Source organism: Panthera tigris, chromosome D1, assembly GCF_018350195.1.
Source record: "Panthera tigris isolate Pti1 chromosome D1, P.tigris_Pti1_mat1.1, whole genome shotgun sequence".
Taxonomy (NCBI): Eukaryota; Metazoa; Chordata; class Mammalia; order Carnivora; family Felidae; genus Panthera; species Panthera tigris.
The window spans coordinates 64,937,905-64,955,518 of NC_056669.1; the positions used below are offsets into that span (position 1 = coordinate 64,937,905).

The window sequence follows — 17,614 nt, forward strand, 5'->3', positions numbered from 1 at the left end:
GCCAGGGACATTTGAGACATTAGCTCAGCTTTTACCAGATGCTCAGTCCTCACTCTGTTTGTATCCCGCTACAGAAACCATGGACTCCTTCAAATAGCACCCACTCCTTTTTAACACAGGCTCAGACCAAAAAAAAAAAAAAAAAAAAAAAAGTCAACATTGGGGATGGGGAGGTAGTATGCTGGAGAGTAGCAAAGGAGAGAGAACTGACCCTGGGACAAATGAATAAGTCTCCAAATATAGGTCTGGGAGGCTGTGTTTTGGGCAAGTAGGATGGACAGAGTCGGAGAGCTCCAACACCAGGTCAGTAGCAAACACAAGCACTGTCCCGAGGTCCCAAGGCTTCGTGTATTAGTAGACAGTATATATGCCTAGCTCAATCTCGTGGCTTCCTCGCCTCATTGTTTTGATGAGGCTTGCTTAGGGAAGACCCAACAACGTGAGAGCCAGAGGTGTGTTCTATTCATCTCTGATCCCTCAGCACCCAGCATGGGGTGCTGGCCCACAGCAAGGGCCTGCCAAAGGTCTGCTGAATTAAATCAAAGTGGAGAGGGAAGCAAAGAATAAATCTAAATATTATGCTTCTCTCTGTCAAGTTCAAAAACCTTCCATAGAGGTTAACAACCCAGATGAAGGCAGCAGTTGGCCGTTAGCTTAACAAACCTACCATTGGGCCATCAACACAGGTACAACCTCAGGTTGTCTACATTCTGTCTAAAGACTCAATGCCAGAAAATCACTGCAGCAGGGAGGGCCATGGATTATCTGTTTCCATCTTGACTCCAAAGGAGGTGTGTGGACACTACCCCTCTCCTTCCCTCCTTCCCTCACCTTGTTGCTGATACCCATTTTGTGCCTACGCACACAAATACCCTTGTATGGCCACAGAGACAGAGGTTCACCTGAACTGTCATACAGCAGTCTGAAGAGCAGAGCCACTGTCTTGTTTCCTCTAGCAATGAAACCAAGGTAACAGGGACATTCATGCAGAATGGAAACCTCAGATTTCAACTGGTCCTGTTACAAAAGTCCTGCATTGCCATTGCTATTTAAGTTGTCCCCCTCCTCAACCCCACCTCACTCCCGCACACACAAAATGGTCTGCTGAGTGACTCCATGACCACTGGCAGTCTCAGGGAGTGCCTTCTCTTGGCATTAGGCTAACCTACCCAGTAAGCTAAGAAGATGCTCTCTATTCATTGTTAGCAATTATGTAAAAGCCCACAGGGTGGGCCCTGACTCACCAAGGGAAGCCAGTTGCTTGGTCCAGAAGTTAGGCTCCCAGGTGAATCTGATACTCCAAGGGGAGCCAGGATCTGTGTTACAGTTTGTCTCCAGCAATCGCTGCATCTGAAACACAATCTGACAACAGAGCCAAAGGTCATCTCTTTGGGCATCTTGCACCTGAATGACAACTCCCTCTCCCTCACTCTTTGACAGGGTGAAGGGCTCAAAGCCATAGGTCTTTAGCCTCAGGTCCCCCATACGCTCATTTCCTTGCACGTTGGTATCTTCACATCCCTTCCCCTGACCTTGTCCCCTCCCTGCCCCTACCAGCTCATCCCCTTCCTCTTATCCAGGTTTCCTGATCCCCTATACTTTTATCTTTCAGGCCTTGAATGGTCTATAATTCTCCCTCAGACATCACCTGCCTGGCAGCCCTCTCAAGAGTTGCATTCATTCTTCCATAACCTTGATTTGAAAGCCTACAAAGGCAGACATTCTCTGAGCTCCCACTGCTGTCCTTCCATCCATATGTAACACCCCATCCTAACAACTGCCCTCTTCCTCCCTCATCCCTTCCATCTATATCCCCTATCATGAACTTTTCCATTTATCCAGGATTTTGGCAAGCGTCCAACTCACCCTTGCCATTATCTAGTTAACCAATGCCTCAGTCAGTGTCTTGGCCTCTTCCTTCCTCTCTTTCGTGTCAATCACCTTCACCCCTCTTTTCAGGTCAGCCACCTCACCCAGACCTTTTCATCTTCTAGAGACCTTCATCTCTAGCAACTGGCCCCTGCTTTAACTAGCTCTCACTCTTTCTGAGCATGCTTGCTCCTCAACCTTACCGAACTCCCCAAGCCCTGTGCCATTGGTCCCTAGGGCCATTCCAGCTTCCCATCATTTTCAGTAACAGTATCACTAGCGCTTAACTCCCTCTGCATCACCACAGTCTATTAGCCTTACGTCGATTCAGACATCCCAAAGCCATGTTATCTGGGGCCACTTCAGTGATCACTAACCTCGGGGGCACCCTATAGTCCTTTTTCTTATCACTTCTTTTCTTGTTGGCTTCCTCTTCCACTGTCCTCGATGACCATCTAAAGTCCACACTTCTCTCCTCAATTCTACTTACCCAGTGCCTAATTCTCCTATTATCACCCCCTACTTCAGAAAGGACAAGAGACACAAAAGACAAACTTCCCCAAACTGGTACCATATGTACCTCCAACCTTAACTACAGTATACTGAGACCTTCCTGTTCTTCCTTCTCAGAGGGGTGCCCCTTCCATTTAGGGTCCACTGGTTCACTCTAGGTCCTATTTCTTCCTGCCTTCTCAGGATGCTCACTCCACCACACATCTCCTTTCTCAATCATCAACCTCTTCTCCCAAAGAAACTTGCACAAATGCCTTCCACATTTAAAAAAAAAAAAATCAATCCTCCAAACCCATCCCCCTCTCAAGCTACCTTATTTTCCCTCTTTTCACTTGTTTCTAATTCCTCCCCACCTCCCCTAAGGCCCCTCAGTCTAGCTTTTCACCCTCCCGTTTTGCTGGAATTTCTTTCAGAAGATCACCAGGGACCTCCTGATTCCCAAATCTCAAGGCTTCTCTTCACTACTCCTCTTTCACCTAGGTAGCGACAATAATGTGGACGACTTGAAATGTGAAACTGTTCATTTATGTGCACCACACCCTCCTATTTTTCATGCCATCTATGACTATTTCTTCTCACCGTCCTTTACTCTTCTTCCTTTGTCTATGCTGAAAATGATAGTATTGCCCTGGGTTCCAGATTTCTTGTCCTCTTCCTTCACACACTCTTCCGAGGTGATACCACCAAGATCCCAGTTACTCCTACATCTCTAGCCCCAACCCTGATTTTTCTTCTGACTTCCAGACCCGTCAAGCAAAACAGATTTTGGACATCTTTGAGATGCCCTGCAGGCACCTTAGATTCAACATATACAAATATAAACCCCACCAACTTCTTTCAAAATTCTTTCTCCTTCTTCTGGTCTTCACCATCCTCACAAGCCCAATACCTCAGTATCATCCTCGATGCTCCTTTCGTCTTAGTCCCCATTTAAACCCAAACAATTGTCTATGGGATGCCCAGAACACTGCTGGTGTCCGGGCTCATGTCTCAATCCATGACCTAACACAGGACTCCAGAATTTCCCACCTGAGTTGTCTGGAGGAAAGCAAGACCATTTTAGCACCTTGGCACTGTGGGGTTTGGTAAAAAGATGCTTATTCACTTACTAGCCCAAAGGCAGTGATTGATGAGTTGGAGCTCTTACCAGCTCTTTGCTGAACAGGAAAGGGACACTGGTTTTGCTGCAGACAGCCCAATTGATGAAGTTCTGCACATGTTCAAACTGGCGGTTGAGAACCATGATGCTCTGTAGCTGTTGCTCCAGCTTCCGCTTTCTCTCATTAGTAATGCCCTGCATATGTATGGACAAAGACAGAGTCCCTGATCCTGTTCTTGGACTTCAGTCCCCCTGTTTGGGGAGTCTGGTGGCCTGTGGATCGGTGTGACCCTGACAGGGTCAGATGAGACTGTGCCCCTGAGAGGACAACAGTAGGACAGAGGGGCACAGGAAGGGAGGGAGGAAGGTGGGTGGATTTTATAGTGCAAATATGAAATGGGTGATAAATGAACGAGGACATGAACAAATGCCTACATCTCTTGGGCATAACTTGTTTCATGATCCTCTCTTCCAAGGCGATAAGCGTGTATAGACCAGGAAGGCAGATGACTTAAAGCCTTATAGCATTGATGGGAGTTTGAACTGATTTTCCAGCCCCTAATGAGCCATCCTCCCCAAATTAGACTGGACATTTTAAGACATAGAGAACAGCAGAAAGCTATGGAAACTGCATATCTGAATTCCAGCCAAGGGGGCTCTAAGCCCTGGGACTAGCTTGATATGTGCCTGGTTTCTGACCCAAGGAGATCGCCAACCCAGCCATCTGATCCATCTGTCCACATATACCTCCAACTCCTCTATGAGCCCATTGGCCTGTTTGTTCAGCTCATTCATCAAAACCATCTTGGCCATTTTGATCTGGTTTTCCACCTTCCTGTGTTGATGCTTCACTTCAAAAATCCTATAAATAGAATGGGACATAGCATGATGAGCCCCTCCTCCAGGCCCATGATGACCTAGAGATAACAAACAAAACAGCCAACAACTTAGAGGCTGCCTATGTAGATCAGGGCCCAGCAGGCACCAAATATAAAGAAATAAGAACCCTCCTCCACCACCCTACCCTTTGCACACGCAGCCCACTTGATCTAAGTGGGCCAATGGCCCAAAGTTCAACCAGGTTTTCTCTAGGTAAATATCAGGTCCACACTCAGGTCAACCCAGCAGCTCACTAGTTACACAGCAATGGAGACAGGACAGAAAGAGTGAGTATGAGTATGACATCGTGTAATCTGTTGTCTTCAAAAGGTGGATGCTCCACTAAACAATGCCATGCAGTAAAAAGAGCATGGGCAAGGACAGAAAGAAGACTAGTGGTTGCCAAGGGCTAGGGATGTTGGGGGGAATGGAGAGTAACTACTAATAATGTGTACTGGGTTTCTTTGGGGAGTGATAAAATGTTCTAAAAGTAGATGGTAACAATGATTTACACAACTTGGAATATACTGAAAACCACTGAATTGTACATTTTAAAAGAACAATTTTATGGTATATAAACTATAGCTCAATAAAGTTGTTTTTAAAAAAAAAAACACGGGCTTTGGAGTCACACATACCTAGCTTCCAAATCCAGCTCACTGACTAGCTGTGTGATCTCAGACAAGTCACCTAACCTCTCTGAACCTCAGTCTTCTCATTAGTACAATGGAGCTAATCCAACTCTAAGAATTGTAAGAATTGAACAAAATAATGCATGTATGATGTCCAACCCAGTGCCTGCCACATGATGAGCTCTTAGTGTCTACTAATTCCTCTTCCTACATTAAATATTAATGGTTCTATATCATTTGTAGATGTATATGGAAGACACTGGGAAAGGGATGATAAAGGGTAGATTTCCACTGAGTTACTGCACCCTCATGATAAACCCAGAATCTGCTTCGTGCCCTCACTCTCAAGTACCTACCCTGGCTATGTCTGTCATGGGCCACATTCAGGAGGCATGTGCCTAGGCTCAAACTCACACGGATCACCCTGACCTAGCTTGGTCCCATTTACCAAGTGATGGCCCAAAGCCCTTTCACTGGCCCTGAGACCTCTAAGTTCCAGGACATATGCCTTCTGGGACACATGCCCACATCTGTTTAACCTAATGTATTCTTCATAAGCACTACATCTGATAGCCTGATATCAACATCCAGGATGTCAAGAAACAGAGCATTTCCAGAATTGGCAAGGGGCTAGTCTGTGTTACCTGTCCTCAATTTGCTTTGCAGAGGTCTGTAGATTAGATTTCTTATGAGCCACCTGTGTAGTCACACTTTCCAGAAGCATCCTCTGGTTTTGCAAAACTTCTTCAAGATGTCTACACCTAAAGAAGGAGGCAGAGAAAAAGCTGAGGAGATCCGAGTATTCTTCTGAGCATGCCAGTCAAGCAAGAACCCCCACCATGTATTGTCTCAGCCAGGCCCATGGAAGTTGGGATTATTACATCTAGGGAAAGTCAGATATAGTGCAGAGTCTTAACCCTTCAGGTCTTCTCCAGAGAAGCCCCACGGCAAGAGCAGAGAAAAACTCCAGCCTCAGGGCTCCAGATTGGTGTAGGCAGAGAGAGGATTTTGATGCATTGGGAGGCCAGCACCAGCAAAGCAGAGTCCAGAACCCTCCCAGGCCCCCTTTGAGCAGCCAGCCATCCCTACCTATGTTCTTTGTGTTCCACCATGAGGCAGCTATGGCATGTTAGAACATCACAAGTCTCACAGAATAGCTTGAGCACTTCTTGTGTGTGTAGAGGACAGTACAAGGCGAAGTCCCCAGCACCACCAGTCACTCCTGCCAGAGAAGACAGAGAGAGTGGACTTCTCTTGCTCAGGAAGACTCTCAGTTAAGCTCCACTGAGCAGCCCTCAGCCCTCAATGGACACAGGGGAGACACAGAACCTGGAGGAAAGGTGGTGAAGACAGGAGAGGCCTCTCTCTGGGCCAGTGAGGTTCCAGGAGCACAAGGAAGAATGTGAGCTTAGCCCAGCTGGATTTGCCCAGCTGTCCAGAAATCACACACCATCCAGCCCCAGGTATCTCACCACCTGCCAGAGGCTGAGGAAGGGGCCTGCTACTGCAGCACATGGACCTTCTGTGGATCCTCTAAAATTCAACCTAAAGCTCTTCATTAACCAGGGTGCTGCTGCAGGGGCTATAGGCCAGGTCACAGACCATTAACTCTGGTTCATGTGGGTGTAACTAAGGTAAAACCCTTCCTACAGTTCAAGGACCTTGGGCAAATACTGTCAAGGAGACTGTCATTGAAAACAAGTGGCAATGAATGGACCAATGGACAAGCCCTGATCCAGGCTGTTTAATTATGCAAGTAACTAAATAGAAGTGAGGCATGATTGTTCTACTTAGAGATGAAAGTAGGGAACTCGGCTAGCGCTCACAATAATTCAAGACTACTCTTCCCTGCACGTCTCACCCACACTCACCCCTCCCACCCCCAACAAAGGAGAGCCTAGCCATGAACTTGCACTGTGGCTGTGACTCTGGAGGAGATATTTTTCTTTTGGGAAAGGCTCTAAGACCACCTTTACCTTCACCCCAGTAGGGAGACAAGGTCAGAGAGCCACTCTCCAGAGGTTTTAGGGGCCAGAACTGCTTAAGGGCACGTGAGCCAGTGGGGGAAGCAGGGAGAGATACCTGGCGGGCCCTTCTGGGCCCGGGGAAAGAGCGGGCCCCCGGGGGCTGGGCCGTGCCGGTGCTCCTCTGTGCAGGAGCTGCACAGCCAGCGGTTGCAGTAGGTGCAGAGGATGTGTGCTGCCCTCTTCTCCTTGCACTCAGAGCAGTTCTGGAAGCAGAGAGGTCTGGAGTTACTGACAGCATCCTCAATTGGGCCTGCCTCCATGAGGGACTGGGGGCCTGTAGGGCTATTCTACTGATAGGGCAGTCAGTTTTGGAAAGCCACCTAGGAGTGACAGTGGTGGCTTGTGAAGGAAATCATCCTTTGTGACTAAAAGAATAGTGGCCACAGGGACTATTCCCCCAAGTCTCAAGCTGAAGATGAGGAGAAGGCAAAGATCTACTTCCCAGGCGACATAGCCTGCAGGGCATGGCAGACGGTTAATGGATGATGCTGTGAAAAAAGCACACAGCCAGTGTTAAAGAAGCACAGGGAGGTTTCCGGGAGCTCAGTCTAGGAGTTGCCAGGAAATATTTCATGAGGAAGTGACTTCTGATTGGATATGGAATGACAGGTAGAAGTTTCCCAAGCATGCAGGGGAGTAAAATGGGAGAATACAGGCAAAAGCGGGGAAGTTCAGCATGCCTGCAAAAAGGGAGAAGCCACAGATGTGGGAGTACACAGAAAGACAATCGATCATATACAGCCAAGAAAGAACAAATACAGACCAACTCTCAGAGCTGTGTTTCCACAACTGGGGCTTGCTGGACCCAAGAGAACCTAGTCCTCTCCTAGCCCAAAGGTTCATTGATTTGGTCAGCAAATATCTGGCAGGGTAATGTAAAAACATGTGTAAAAAAGATTTGTAAAAAAGTAGCCTGTCTGTGCCTGGATAATATAGGCCATCAAAATAATATGTATTCTGACAGCTTTGTACTCATACTGCCCTCTGACAAACCCACAGGGGGAAGGGGGGAAAAAAAGAAGAGAAATACAAGTGCTACTCATTAAACTATGAATTCCTTGAGAGTAGAGAACATGGATGTTTGTCTCCCTAGCACCCAGCACAGGGCCTGGCACATGTCAGACATTCACTAAAAATTCAATACAGGATCAAGTAAGTACACTGGCAAATGAAGAAAATGTAGTGCCAGGAATACCCCAGAGGAGAAAGGAACAGTAGGTGCCAGGCAGTACTGCAGTGATGTAAAACTGCAGAAACTCAGAAAAAGAGGTATTAGTTGCTAAATATAGGCAAGATTGATTAACCCATTTAGCTGGTGTATAAGTTTCAACTGAGGGGAAGAAAAAAGGAAATAAAAGATCAGTACTAATATTTTTCAGTCAGAGCTGTAAGAGAGAGAAAAATAGCCCCATTTTACTTCCCCCAACTCAAATATTTTAATTCTCTTTAGATGGAGGGATGGATGGATGGATGGATGGATGGACGGATGGATGGATGGAAGGAAGGAAGGGAGGGAGGAAGATTAGGCAAATTGATGGAGGGGTAACAAGTCAGATGAAGTGATGGGTGAATAGATGAACATACGGACAGGGGCCCCACAGATTTCTGAAAAGGATCAGTTTTTTTCTTGTCCTGACTTACCCTGGCCATCTTGGATTGCCCAGTAGAAAAGCACTGCAGAAAAAAACGCTCAGTTACATCCCTGGTGAGGTCCACTTGCTTACACCCAGGACAGGAGATGAGCTCTGGGAAGGGGGCAAAAAAGCAGAGTCAGGGCAACATGGCAGATTATACATAAGGCCTAGACACAGGCTTTCTACTACACAACACCAAGGCATGTGTCAAAACCCCTCGCGCCAAAATGACCTGTGTTTGATGTCATAGTCTGCACTTACCATCTAGGTACTCTGGACATGACCACTCCTTTAGGGGCCAGCCCTACAGACCTCCTCACATCCACCTTCCTGACTTCCTCACAAGCCATGCTACCTGTTCTGCTTCTGATAACTGGGTGCCTTCCTGCTGCTCCCACTCCTCATTTCCCAGCTCTGAGACCCAACCTCCCATTATTGGCTAAGCTCCAGGGGGTCAGTTTATCCCAGGACACAGATCCAGCCACTAAGGTTACCACAGAGCAGAACTACTATAAAGATCTCAAAGCCAGAGCTTCTAGAAAGCTCTTCCCACAGAAAGCAAGGCCTCCCTGTCTGCTCATCTAGCAGATATTTTTCTCTTCTTACTGCCAATACCAATCAGTCTGCCCATGGGGCTCACAGAGATTTTGTGGGGCCTTCCCCACCTAGTCCATATTGCACGCCCTACACAGACGTATGTTTCACCTGGGTACACGAACATTTTGCCCTATCCCCTCTCCCCAGGGAAATGTAAACATCTCCAACACTTTCCTCAGTATACGGGGTTCCCGAAATACATAAGCAACATAGACTGCCACCCTGGAGACTAGAGTGCTCTTTGGGCCCACCTCAAGAGCAGGAAGCTCACTGGGTGCAAGGAAATGGGGCTCCTGGGGAGGGCCAGGTGCCTGTGCCCAGGCATGAGGGCCACCTGGAAAGGGGTGGCTATGACAGAGAATGCAGCGGTACCACCATAGTATTTTCTGCCTCATATCATCGAAATGATACAATGGCAGTTGCTCTAGACCTGCAGTTAGACAAACTTACGTCTAAACACAAGGTTTACCACCCAGTGACCTTGGTTGGGCAAGTCACTTAATCTCACTTAGCTCCTCAGGGGTCCTGTTTCTTCACGTGTGAAATAGGAAGGGAAAATAAGAGTTGCAAGGTTTAAATTAAATAATACTTGAGAAAGCACCTGATCCTCCACAAACGTTGACTTTGAAATCAAAACATTTCTCATATCCCATTTATGGCAAGGCAATGACCTCAATTATCAACTCTCCCAAGTGATGGAAGTCAGATAGTCTGAGAGGTAGAGTGAAAAAATAACCATAAATTCTCCCCCCACCCCCACAACCCCCCTGCATCCATGCTCTAGCATGGAGTCTATTCTCCACCCTTTGAAGCTAGGCCACCTTCATCATGTGCTCTGGCCAAAAGAAAGCCACAAAAGTGATGCTGAACCAGTTCTAAGCCTAGGCCTCGAGTGGCTTTGTATGATTTAGCTCTGCCCTCAGAACTCTAAGACTTCCACCTGAACAACCCCAGGTTAGATTGCTGGATGAAAGACTACGCAGACAGAGGCCTTGGTTCTCTCTAGTGCTCACTTGAAGCCGTCATAAACCAGTTAGTCCCAAATGACTCACTGGCTGAATACAGACAAAGGAGTGAGCACAGCTGAGCCTAGCCAAGCCCAGCCAAGCCCCAAAGAACCAGCCAGAGAGTCCCAGCCCAAACTGCTGACCTATACAATCAGTATTTTTAAACTACTAAGTCTTGAGTGTCTTATAATGGAGCAAAAGCTAACTGATCTATCCTGGAAAAACCAAAATCCACCAAATCATGCAAAGTAATAATTCAATACTTGTCCTCCCCTTCCCCCCACTGAAGAGACACCCCCCCCCCCACACACACACACCCCTCACAGAGCCATGGATCTGCAATTCCTAAGACATTCTCCTGCCTGTCAGGAACAGGGGCCAGAGGCAAAGAATGCTCTTCATAGGTGTCATCATCCAGGGGAATTGGGTGACTGTCCCTCTCTCCCATTTGGCTCACCCTGAAGAGACTCCCCTTATCTACCCGCAGGTCAGAAACACTGCTCTAAATGTTGAAAATAATTTCCACAAGGCTTCTAACCCCCTGGTAACAGATGCCCAAACATTAATCTCATTAGCATCAAGGAAAAAAGGGAGAAACAACTGAATAGATCAGACAAGGCCTCATAGCACATCCTCTACTGCCCCTGGCCATAAATGCCGAAATCCTCATCTTGGTGCTCAAGATGGCCTTACTTCACTCTAATCTTATCTTCAGCTTCACCTGCCTCACACCCTGTGTCGTTGCTGGGGCAAATATCTCTGCTGTCTTCAGATTGTCAAAACTCTGTTTATGAGAGTGCTGTTCCCTCTCCCTGAAATACTCTTTCTTGCTCCCCTCCTTTTCAAATAAACTCCTATTCATCCTTTCAAACCTGTTCAAATGTTCTGCCTTTAAGAAGCAGGGTTGATTTCCCTCAGGATGAGTTAATTATTCCCTCTTCTGGGTTCGCACAGCACCCTGAACATCCTTCTAGTATGACAAATATCACATTGCATTTTAACTATCTGTTCATATGTCTGCATACAAAAATAATCCACAATTGGCACTAAAAGATATTGCATAATTTTTAGCAGATTGGACAATTATATTTCTTTGGGGTTTGGGTATCCCATGCGCATTCCTTGCACTCACAGCCACTGAAAGTAGTAAGAAGCCATCTGGAGGTTTTCAGGGTGATGAGAAAAAAGCCAGCCAGGATGATAAAGGAATCAGGTCTGATCTAGAGCTGTGAAAGACTGTGAATTGGGAGATGTGGGTTCCAGATCTAGGGCTGGCACTATCTGTGTAACCTTAGGTAAGTGACCTCTTTCCCCTGAACCTTATTGTCTACATCCTTAATATGAGGGGAACAGGAACAGCAGGGAAGTGTGGGTTATCCAACCCGCTTCCTCTGCCTAATGTACCCAAGCTCCAGAAATATTCCCCTGGGCAAGACTGGATGGGACAGATAGCCAAACAGTGACCTGCTGATCGTCTTTGTCAGCAAGTCAGGGGACAGGCTTATGGCTTAGGGGAGGCCTACATCTAAAAGTCATCCCATCTGACAAGGGGCTGCCGTGGCAGACAGCAGAGATGGAATACCACCACGGCATTGGTACAAGCAGGCCCCAGGGAGGCTGTGGGGCCCAGAGTGGACACAGAGGACATGTGCTCTCTTTGGGTCATGACATCTTTGTCCAGAAATTCTTACCTTCCTTCAGAAGGCCCCTAGCCCCCATCAAGCTGTGTTAACCTTGAGCTTTTGTTTCAAGGGGGTTCCCCATTCTTCAGTGTGAATCCCAAAATAAAGTTTTATTTTAGACAACTATAATACATGAACCCCTAGGGCTACAGATGTATATACAAAATAACCAAACATCTGCTTATAATATTTAACATTTAATGTTTAATATTTAGTCATCAATACATATTTAAATCACATATTGCACAGAATATTTAGATATGTTTCTTTTTTTCTATCAGGATTATTCAAGCCTTAAGCTTTTATTTCATACACAGAAACATCAATTCTGAGCAATGCAGAGCCAGGGCCCAAAGGCCACACACCACCATCCCTAGAGGAAGTGGGGTTCCTGCCTCCCGAATGAAGAAGTCACAGGCCCCAGAGGTTCTTCTGGGGACCTACGAGCCTGGGAGAGAAGTTCTGAAAGCTGAAGGCGTTCAGTCCACCTGTCATAAGAATGAGCACTCCCGTCCCTGGGGTGGATCATTCTTTTACCACCACTCCCTGCACGAGACACTTTATGCATGTTATCTCATTTAATCATCAAACCACCTCTGAGAGGCAGACATTATCCCCATTTCATAGCTGGGGAGACTGAGGCTCTAAGAAGTTGTCATCTGGCAAAGATCATATGAAACAGGAGCAGAGCCATGATTGGAAATCAAGTCTCCCTGCCTCTAAAATCCACCCCTTTCCAGAGCACCTGGATGGCTCAGTCAGTAAAGCATCCAACTTTGGCTCAGGTCATGATCTCGCGGTCCATGAGTTTGAGCCCCGCATCTGGCTCTGTGCTGACAGCTCAGAGCCTGGAGCCTGCTTCAGATTTTATGTCTCCCTCTCTCTCTGCCCCTCCCTGATTGCACTCTGTCTCCCTTTCTCAAAAATAAACAAACATTAAAAAAATTAAAATCCACCCCTTTCCATTATGCTATATCTCTCTAATTCAAATGTAAACAAGGTAATTTTATTTTAATTAGATAATTTTATTATAAGTAAAACATGCCATAATAATGATCAGACTCTAATTATGACCTGGACCCAGCTTTGGATTATGGGAATCCAGAAGGAAAGAGCTGGAAAGCCAGCCCCATCTGTGTTTAAAGTTTTATAAAATAGACTCCTTGAGAAAAGGCAGGCGAGGAAGAGTTTTTCTGCGTGGTAATAAATCTGGGGACAGTTTCATATTATAGAACCAGTGGTTCTCGAACTTTGTTACATATTTGAATCCTGTGGGGCACTTTAAACATCCTGATGTCCATTCCATATCAATTAAATCAGAGTTTTAGGAGGTGGAATCCAGGCATAAATATTTGTTAAAATTCCCCAGGTGATTACAACATACAACCATGTTTGAGAACCAGCACCTTAGAGAGAGCCTCTCCTGCCCCTGTGCCTAAGTCTGATAGCTCTTTCCCCACACCATGCGGCTGAGGAAGGCAGGATCGGCCAGTTTTAAAGAGGCTCCACAAAGTTAGGAAACATTTTGAACGTGGAGGTGATGTATTTCCTCTCTGGCAAGGAAGAGAAAAGGGCACATTCCCACCAGACAGCAGGTGTCCTGATACGTGGGTACCCTGGGGACAAGCAGTGAGCTGGAAGACACCTCCTGCCCCCCCCAACTCCCAGCTCCACTGAAGGACCCAGAAGCAGACTTAGGGTGCTGCCTGAGCTTTGGCACTACAAGCATGGCTGCTGGGGTCTAGGGTGCGCTGTGCTCCGGACTGAGTGAGGCAGCAAGGGACAGGAGTCAAGACTGGGTAGTCCACCCTTCAGACGTGAACAGCAGGGCCAAGGCAACCTGAGCACCAGGGGGTTATGGTGGGAGAGATATCCCAGGGAGGTCTCAAGAAAGCTAGCATTGGGTCAGCTCAGCCCACCAGGTAGGGGCACAAAAACCCCCGTCACATAAGCCTGAGCCTGGTGCCAAGAAACTCACCGAGGGTTAAGAAGCCCTTCATTCTACAGCTTTTGTCCAGGGCTCCAAGGAACTTTACAGCTGGAGCCCAAGCTCGGACTCCCAACAGAGCAGTGACATCCTCTGAGGCAGCCTGATGCTCCCCTGCCAGTTCTCACCTGTAGAACCAAAGCTGGACAGACCTAGCTCTGCGCTGTTCAAGTAGCCAATTCCCTCACCATACAGATGGTGACATGGAGGCCAGAGAGAGGGAGGGACTTACCTGAAAACCACAGAGCCCTTGTAAAATGTAGGTGCTGCCTTGAACCACTGGGCAGTCCTTAATTACCTACCTCTGTATCCACAAGTAAGACATTCTACTCCATAAGCCTCTGCCAATCACTAGGCAAGGAGAGAAAAACTACTCTGTGGTAGTATCCTCTGGCATGTTGGCCATCCTCACTCCTGCCCTCCCACCCGAGGGGAGCCCCAGGGTACAAGGCATCAGCTAAGCCCCCCACAACACAAGCCCCAGCAGCCTTCCTCCAGCCCATAACTCAAAGCAGCAACCCCCTCTAGAAATACATTGCACCCATTCCCAAGATGCCCAGTCCCTGCTAGAAAGGCAAATCTTAAGGTAACTGCTGCTCCTGCTCCTGGCTGCCAGCAGGCTTACCTGAGGCTCTGTTGCCCTGTGATTAGAGCAACACCTGGGAGAGAAGTCAGAAGAGCGACAGGTGAGACCACCACAGGTCCCAGAGGACAGTGTTTACCAAGTGCCCAGGAACACCCACCCTGCGTGCTGCAGCCAGCTGGGCTGCAGGGCCTAACCCTTGGGGAAATGGGCACTGGGTAGGGGAAGGGGAACACCCTGGGTCCTCTCCTTTCTCTGATACATCCTCAGCCAGGGCTGCATTTCTCCAGCTCACCTGAGATGCTCCTGCAAGAAAAGGTTGGTTGACTCCTCCTGTTCCTGTTTATCTCGAAGGCTCTGCAGCAATTTCCCAAACTGAACAGCAAGAGGGAGACCTCAAAGAGGCGACTCTCTTCCTAGCTGCATCTCCTTCCTAATCCTCTGGGTGCCTTGGAATAGAAGCTCAGAAGGAAGAAAACGAGATTTTCAACTTTCAGGAACTAGCTCTGTCGCCCTCTGCACAGCTCGGGAGGCCATCACTCTCAGCCTTTTAGGATTCGATCCAAAAATCCTTCAGCCCTCCATGTTCCCCAAAATGACAGTGCTCATGTATGGCTGGAATCTGCCCCGATCCGGCAGCTCATTTAAATAGAGCTCATCACAACAACAGTGTTGGTGGAGAAGTGAGTAGCTGCAGGGCCCTGGGGACCCCCTGTTTATACGTAGGAAGAATGATGCAATCTGGGTATCAAAATAGCAATCCAGAATGGAATAACAGGCTCACGCAGCAGCGGTGCCTGCACAACCAGAGCTCAAGTTGACACACTCTGTCAGCCCCACACTGCTGCAGCACGCAGATGCCAGGCACACACTCTCACCGCATCCTTTTAAAAATCAGCAGGAGCCCGAGATATCCCTCCATGCCCCCGGCACTGAAGGAGGGTGTGGGGGGGAGGCCTTCGACAGACATTAAAATCTATCTCCTACACACTCACCTGCTCCTGCCACTTCACCTGAAGTCCTTATCCTGTGACGTCACAGTCAGTTGCCATAGTGACCAATTGTCCGTCACAAGTGGAGGATTAGGACTTCAGAAGGGGAAGACACACATTTATGATGCATAAAGGTCCTGGGAGGTGTCCCTTGGCAGCTAACTCTAACCCCCCCAGGGAGATACAGTCAAACACAAGCAGGGAGAAAAAAGGGAAGGAAAAGCAGGGTCGAGTTAGAGGAAAGACATTAGGATGAGGCAAGACTACAAGCACAAAATAATTGCAAAAACACAGAGCACAGGAAAATTTTAAAAGCACAGATGGGAAGTGGCAGGGAATAAGCTTGGAAAGACTGGTAGGAGAGTAAGCTCCTGAAGGACCCTGAATGCTAGGCTAAGGAGCTTCACCTTTATCCTAAAAGCAAAGGCTCTGGAGAGTGACAAAGCTGGGCTTTATGATTATCCTGATGAACTGGAGATGGGGCACAGGGAGAAGCCTTGTCCAGTTTAGCACTGATGGGACCCTGAACAAGGGTAGAAATGGAAAGAAAGGGACAGAAGTGTTTCAAAGAGAACCAATAAGGCATAACCAAAATAAGATGTTGGAAGGAGTGGTGGTGTGTGAAGAAAAAGGGGTCAAATGGATGGGCTGTCATAAACAGAGATAAGAGGGAGTAAGAGGGTACTTGCCAAATCCCATCTTATGTGGGCCCCACTTTCTCTGGTATCCATAGCCTCTCTGGGTCAGGCTTCATTCTGCTTTGCTGGACCAGTGATTCACAAATCTTGAGGGTTTGTTAGAAAACCTGAATCTGCCAAATCTAGATCTCTTGTATGTGGGTGTGGGACCAAGAATCTATATTTTTGGTGAGTAACCCAAGTAATTCTTAGGCATTTGAGGACCAGTAATCTGGAACCAATGGCCAGGACAACTAAAGTAGCCTCCTAGCAGGGCTTTCTGCATCCAGTCTTGTCTCCTCCAATCATTCTTCTCACTGAACCAGAATAACTTTTTAAAAATACGTATTTGATCGTATTCATTGACCAAAGTATCCAGTGTCTCCCCACTGCCTAGAGCTTAAATTGGTCAAGACCCTTCATAATGTGGCCTCAAATTTCCATTCCAGAGTTCTCACTTCTCTCCTTCAAACAATCCTATATTGCAGCCAAAATTAACTCCCTCCTTTGCCTCCTCCCCTTTTCTCCATGCCTCATCCTAACACTATTCCCTACCTGAAATTTCCTTCCATATTTTCCTGGGCCTGCCTGGCTCCTATACAGATATTCCTACTTGATGTCACTCACAGGTTCAAATCCATCCAATTTCCCCAGGCAGAGACTAAAACAGGGGTCAGAAAACCACAGGTTGCCTGTTTTTGTAAGTAAAAATTTACTGGAACACGGTCATGCCCATCCATTCCCATATTGTCTGTGCTGCAGTGGCAGAATTAAGTAGCGGTAACAGAGCCTATATGACCCACAAAACCAAATATATTTACCATCTAGCCCTTTACAGAAAAAGTATGCTGGCCCCTGGCCTAAAGCAACAGCTACTTAAATTGTTCTAACCTCACCCTTTACAAAGTGCCCAATTCCAGTAATGGGGTCCTGCTTATTCCCAAGTTAACCTCCACCCTGTGTCCTCTAAGTTATGATAACTGGGTCACATTTGAGCCAACCTTCAGTTTGGGGTAAGATGTTACTAACAAGAAAAGGGCACTTCAGGAGGAGGGAACATCATACACAGAGGATTACAGATGTCAAAATGTGAGGCCTTTAGGGGAAAGATTCATAAAGCTGGCTCATGCAGGAGGAGTGACAGAGATGAGGCTCTAAAATTAGCTTGGAGTCAGATTGGGAAGAGCCTTGAAGGCCATGCTAAGTTTCTGTTCTGAACTGTAAGCAACTGAGAGCCTTTTAGATAGCTCAAAATGCAAGCCCACAATAGAAGAGAGTGGTCAGGGTTGAGGCTAGAGGATTTAGGAACATAATGCACAGAGGCAATAGGTAAAGTGAGGTTAGGCAAGGACAGCCAGAGAGTGTGGGGCACAGCCAGGTGGCGGATCTAAGCTAGAGTCAGAAACTGGGCATGAGAGCTAGGTGATAGGCTGAGG

General features: G+C 47.3%; 1 protein-coding gene across 5 annotated transcripts in view; it reads right to left on the reverse strand.

The window, feature by feature from the left end:
* The window catches only part of TRIM66 (tripartite motif containing 66), a 54,819-nt gene that overhangs the window by 20,463 nt on the left and 16,742 nt on the right, over positions 1–17,614 (reverse strand). For 3 of the 5 annotated variants that reach the window (XM_042957770.1, XM_042957771.1, XM_042957774.1), the window contains 7 exons: positions 8,661–8,764; positions 7,075–7,222; positions 6,082–6,214; positions 5,637–5,753; positions 4,229–4,343; positions 3,530–3,676; positions 1,245–1,362 (listed from right to left, as the gene is read on the reverse strand). In XM_042957770.1, coding sequence (XP_042813704.1) covers positions 1,245–1,362; positions 3,530–3,676; positions 4,229–4,343; positions 5,637–5,753; positions 6,082–6,214; positions 7,075–7,222; positions 8,661–8,764 — 882 coding nt within the window. Of the gene's footprint in view, positions 1–1,244; positions 1,363–3,529; positions 3,677–4,228; positions 4,344–5,636; positions 5,754–6,081; positions 6,215–7,074; positions 7,223–8,660; positions 8,765–14,228; positions 14,278–14,804; positions 15,480–17,614 lie in introns of those variants that run through there. The other 2 variants (XM_042957772.1, XM_042957773.1) reach the window with 2 other exon arrangements.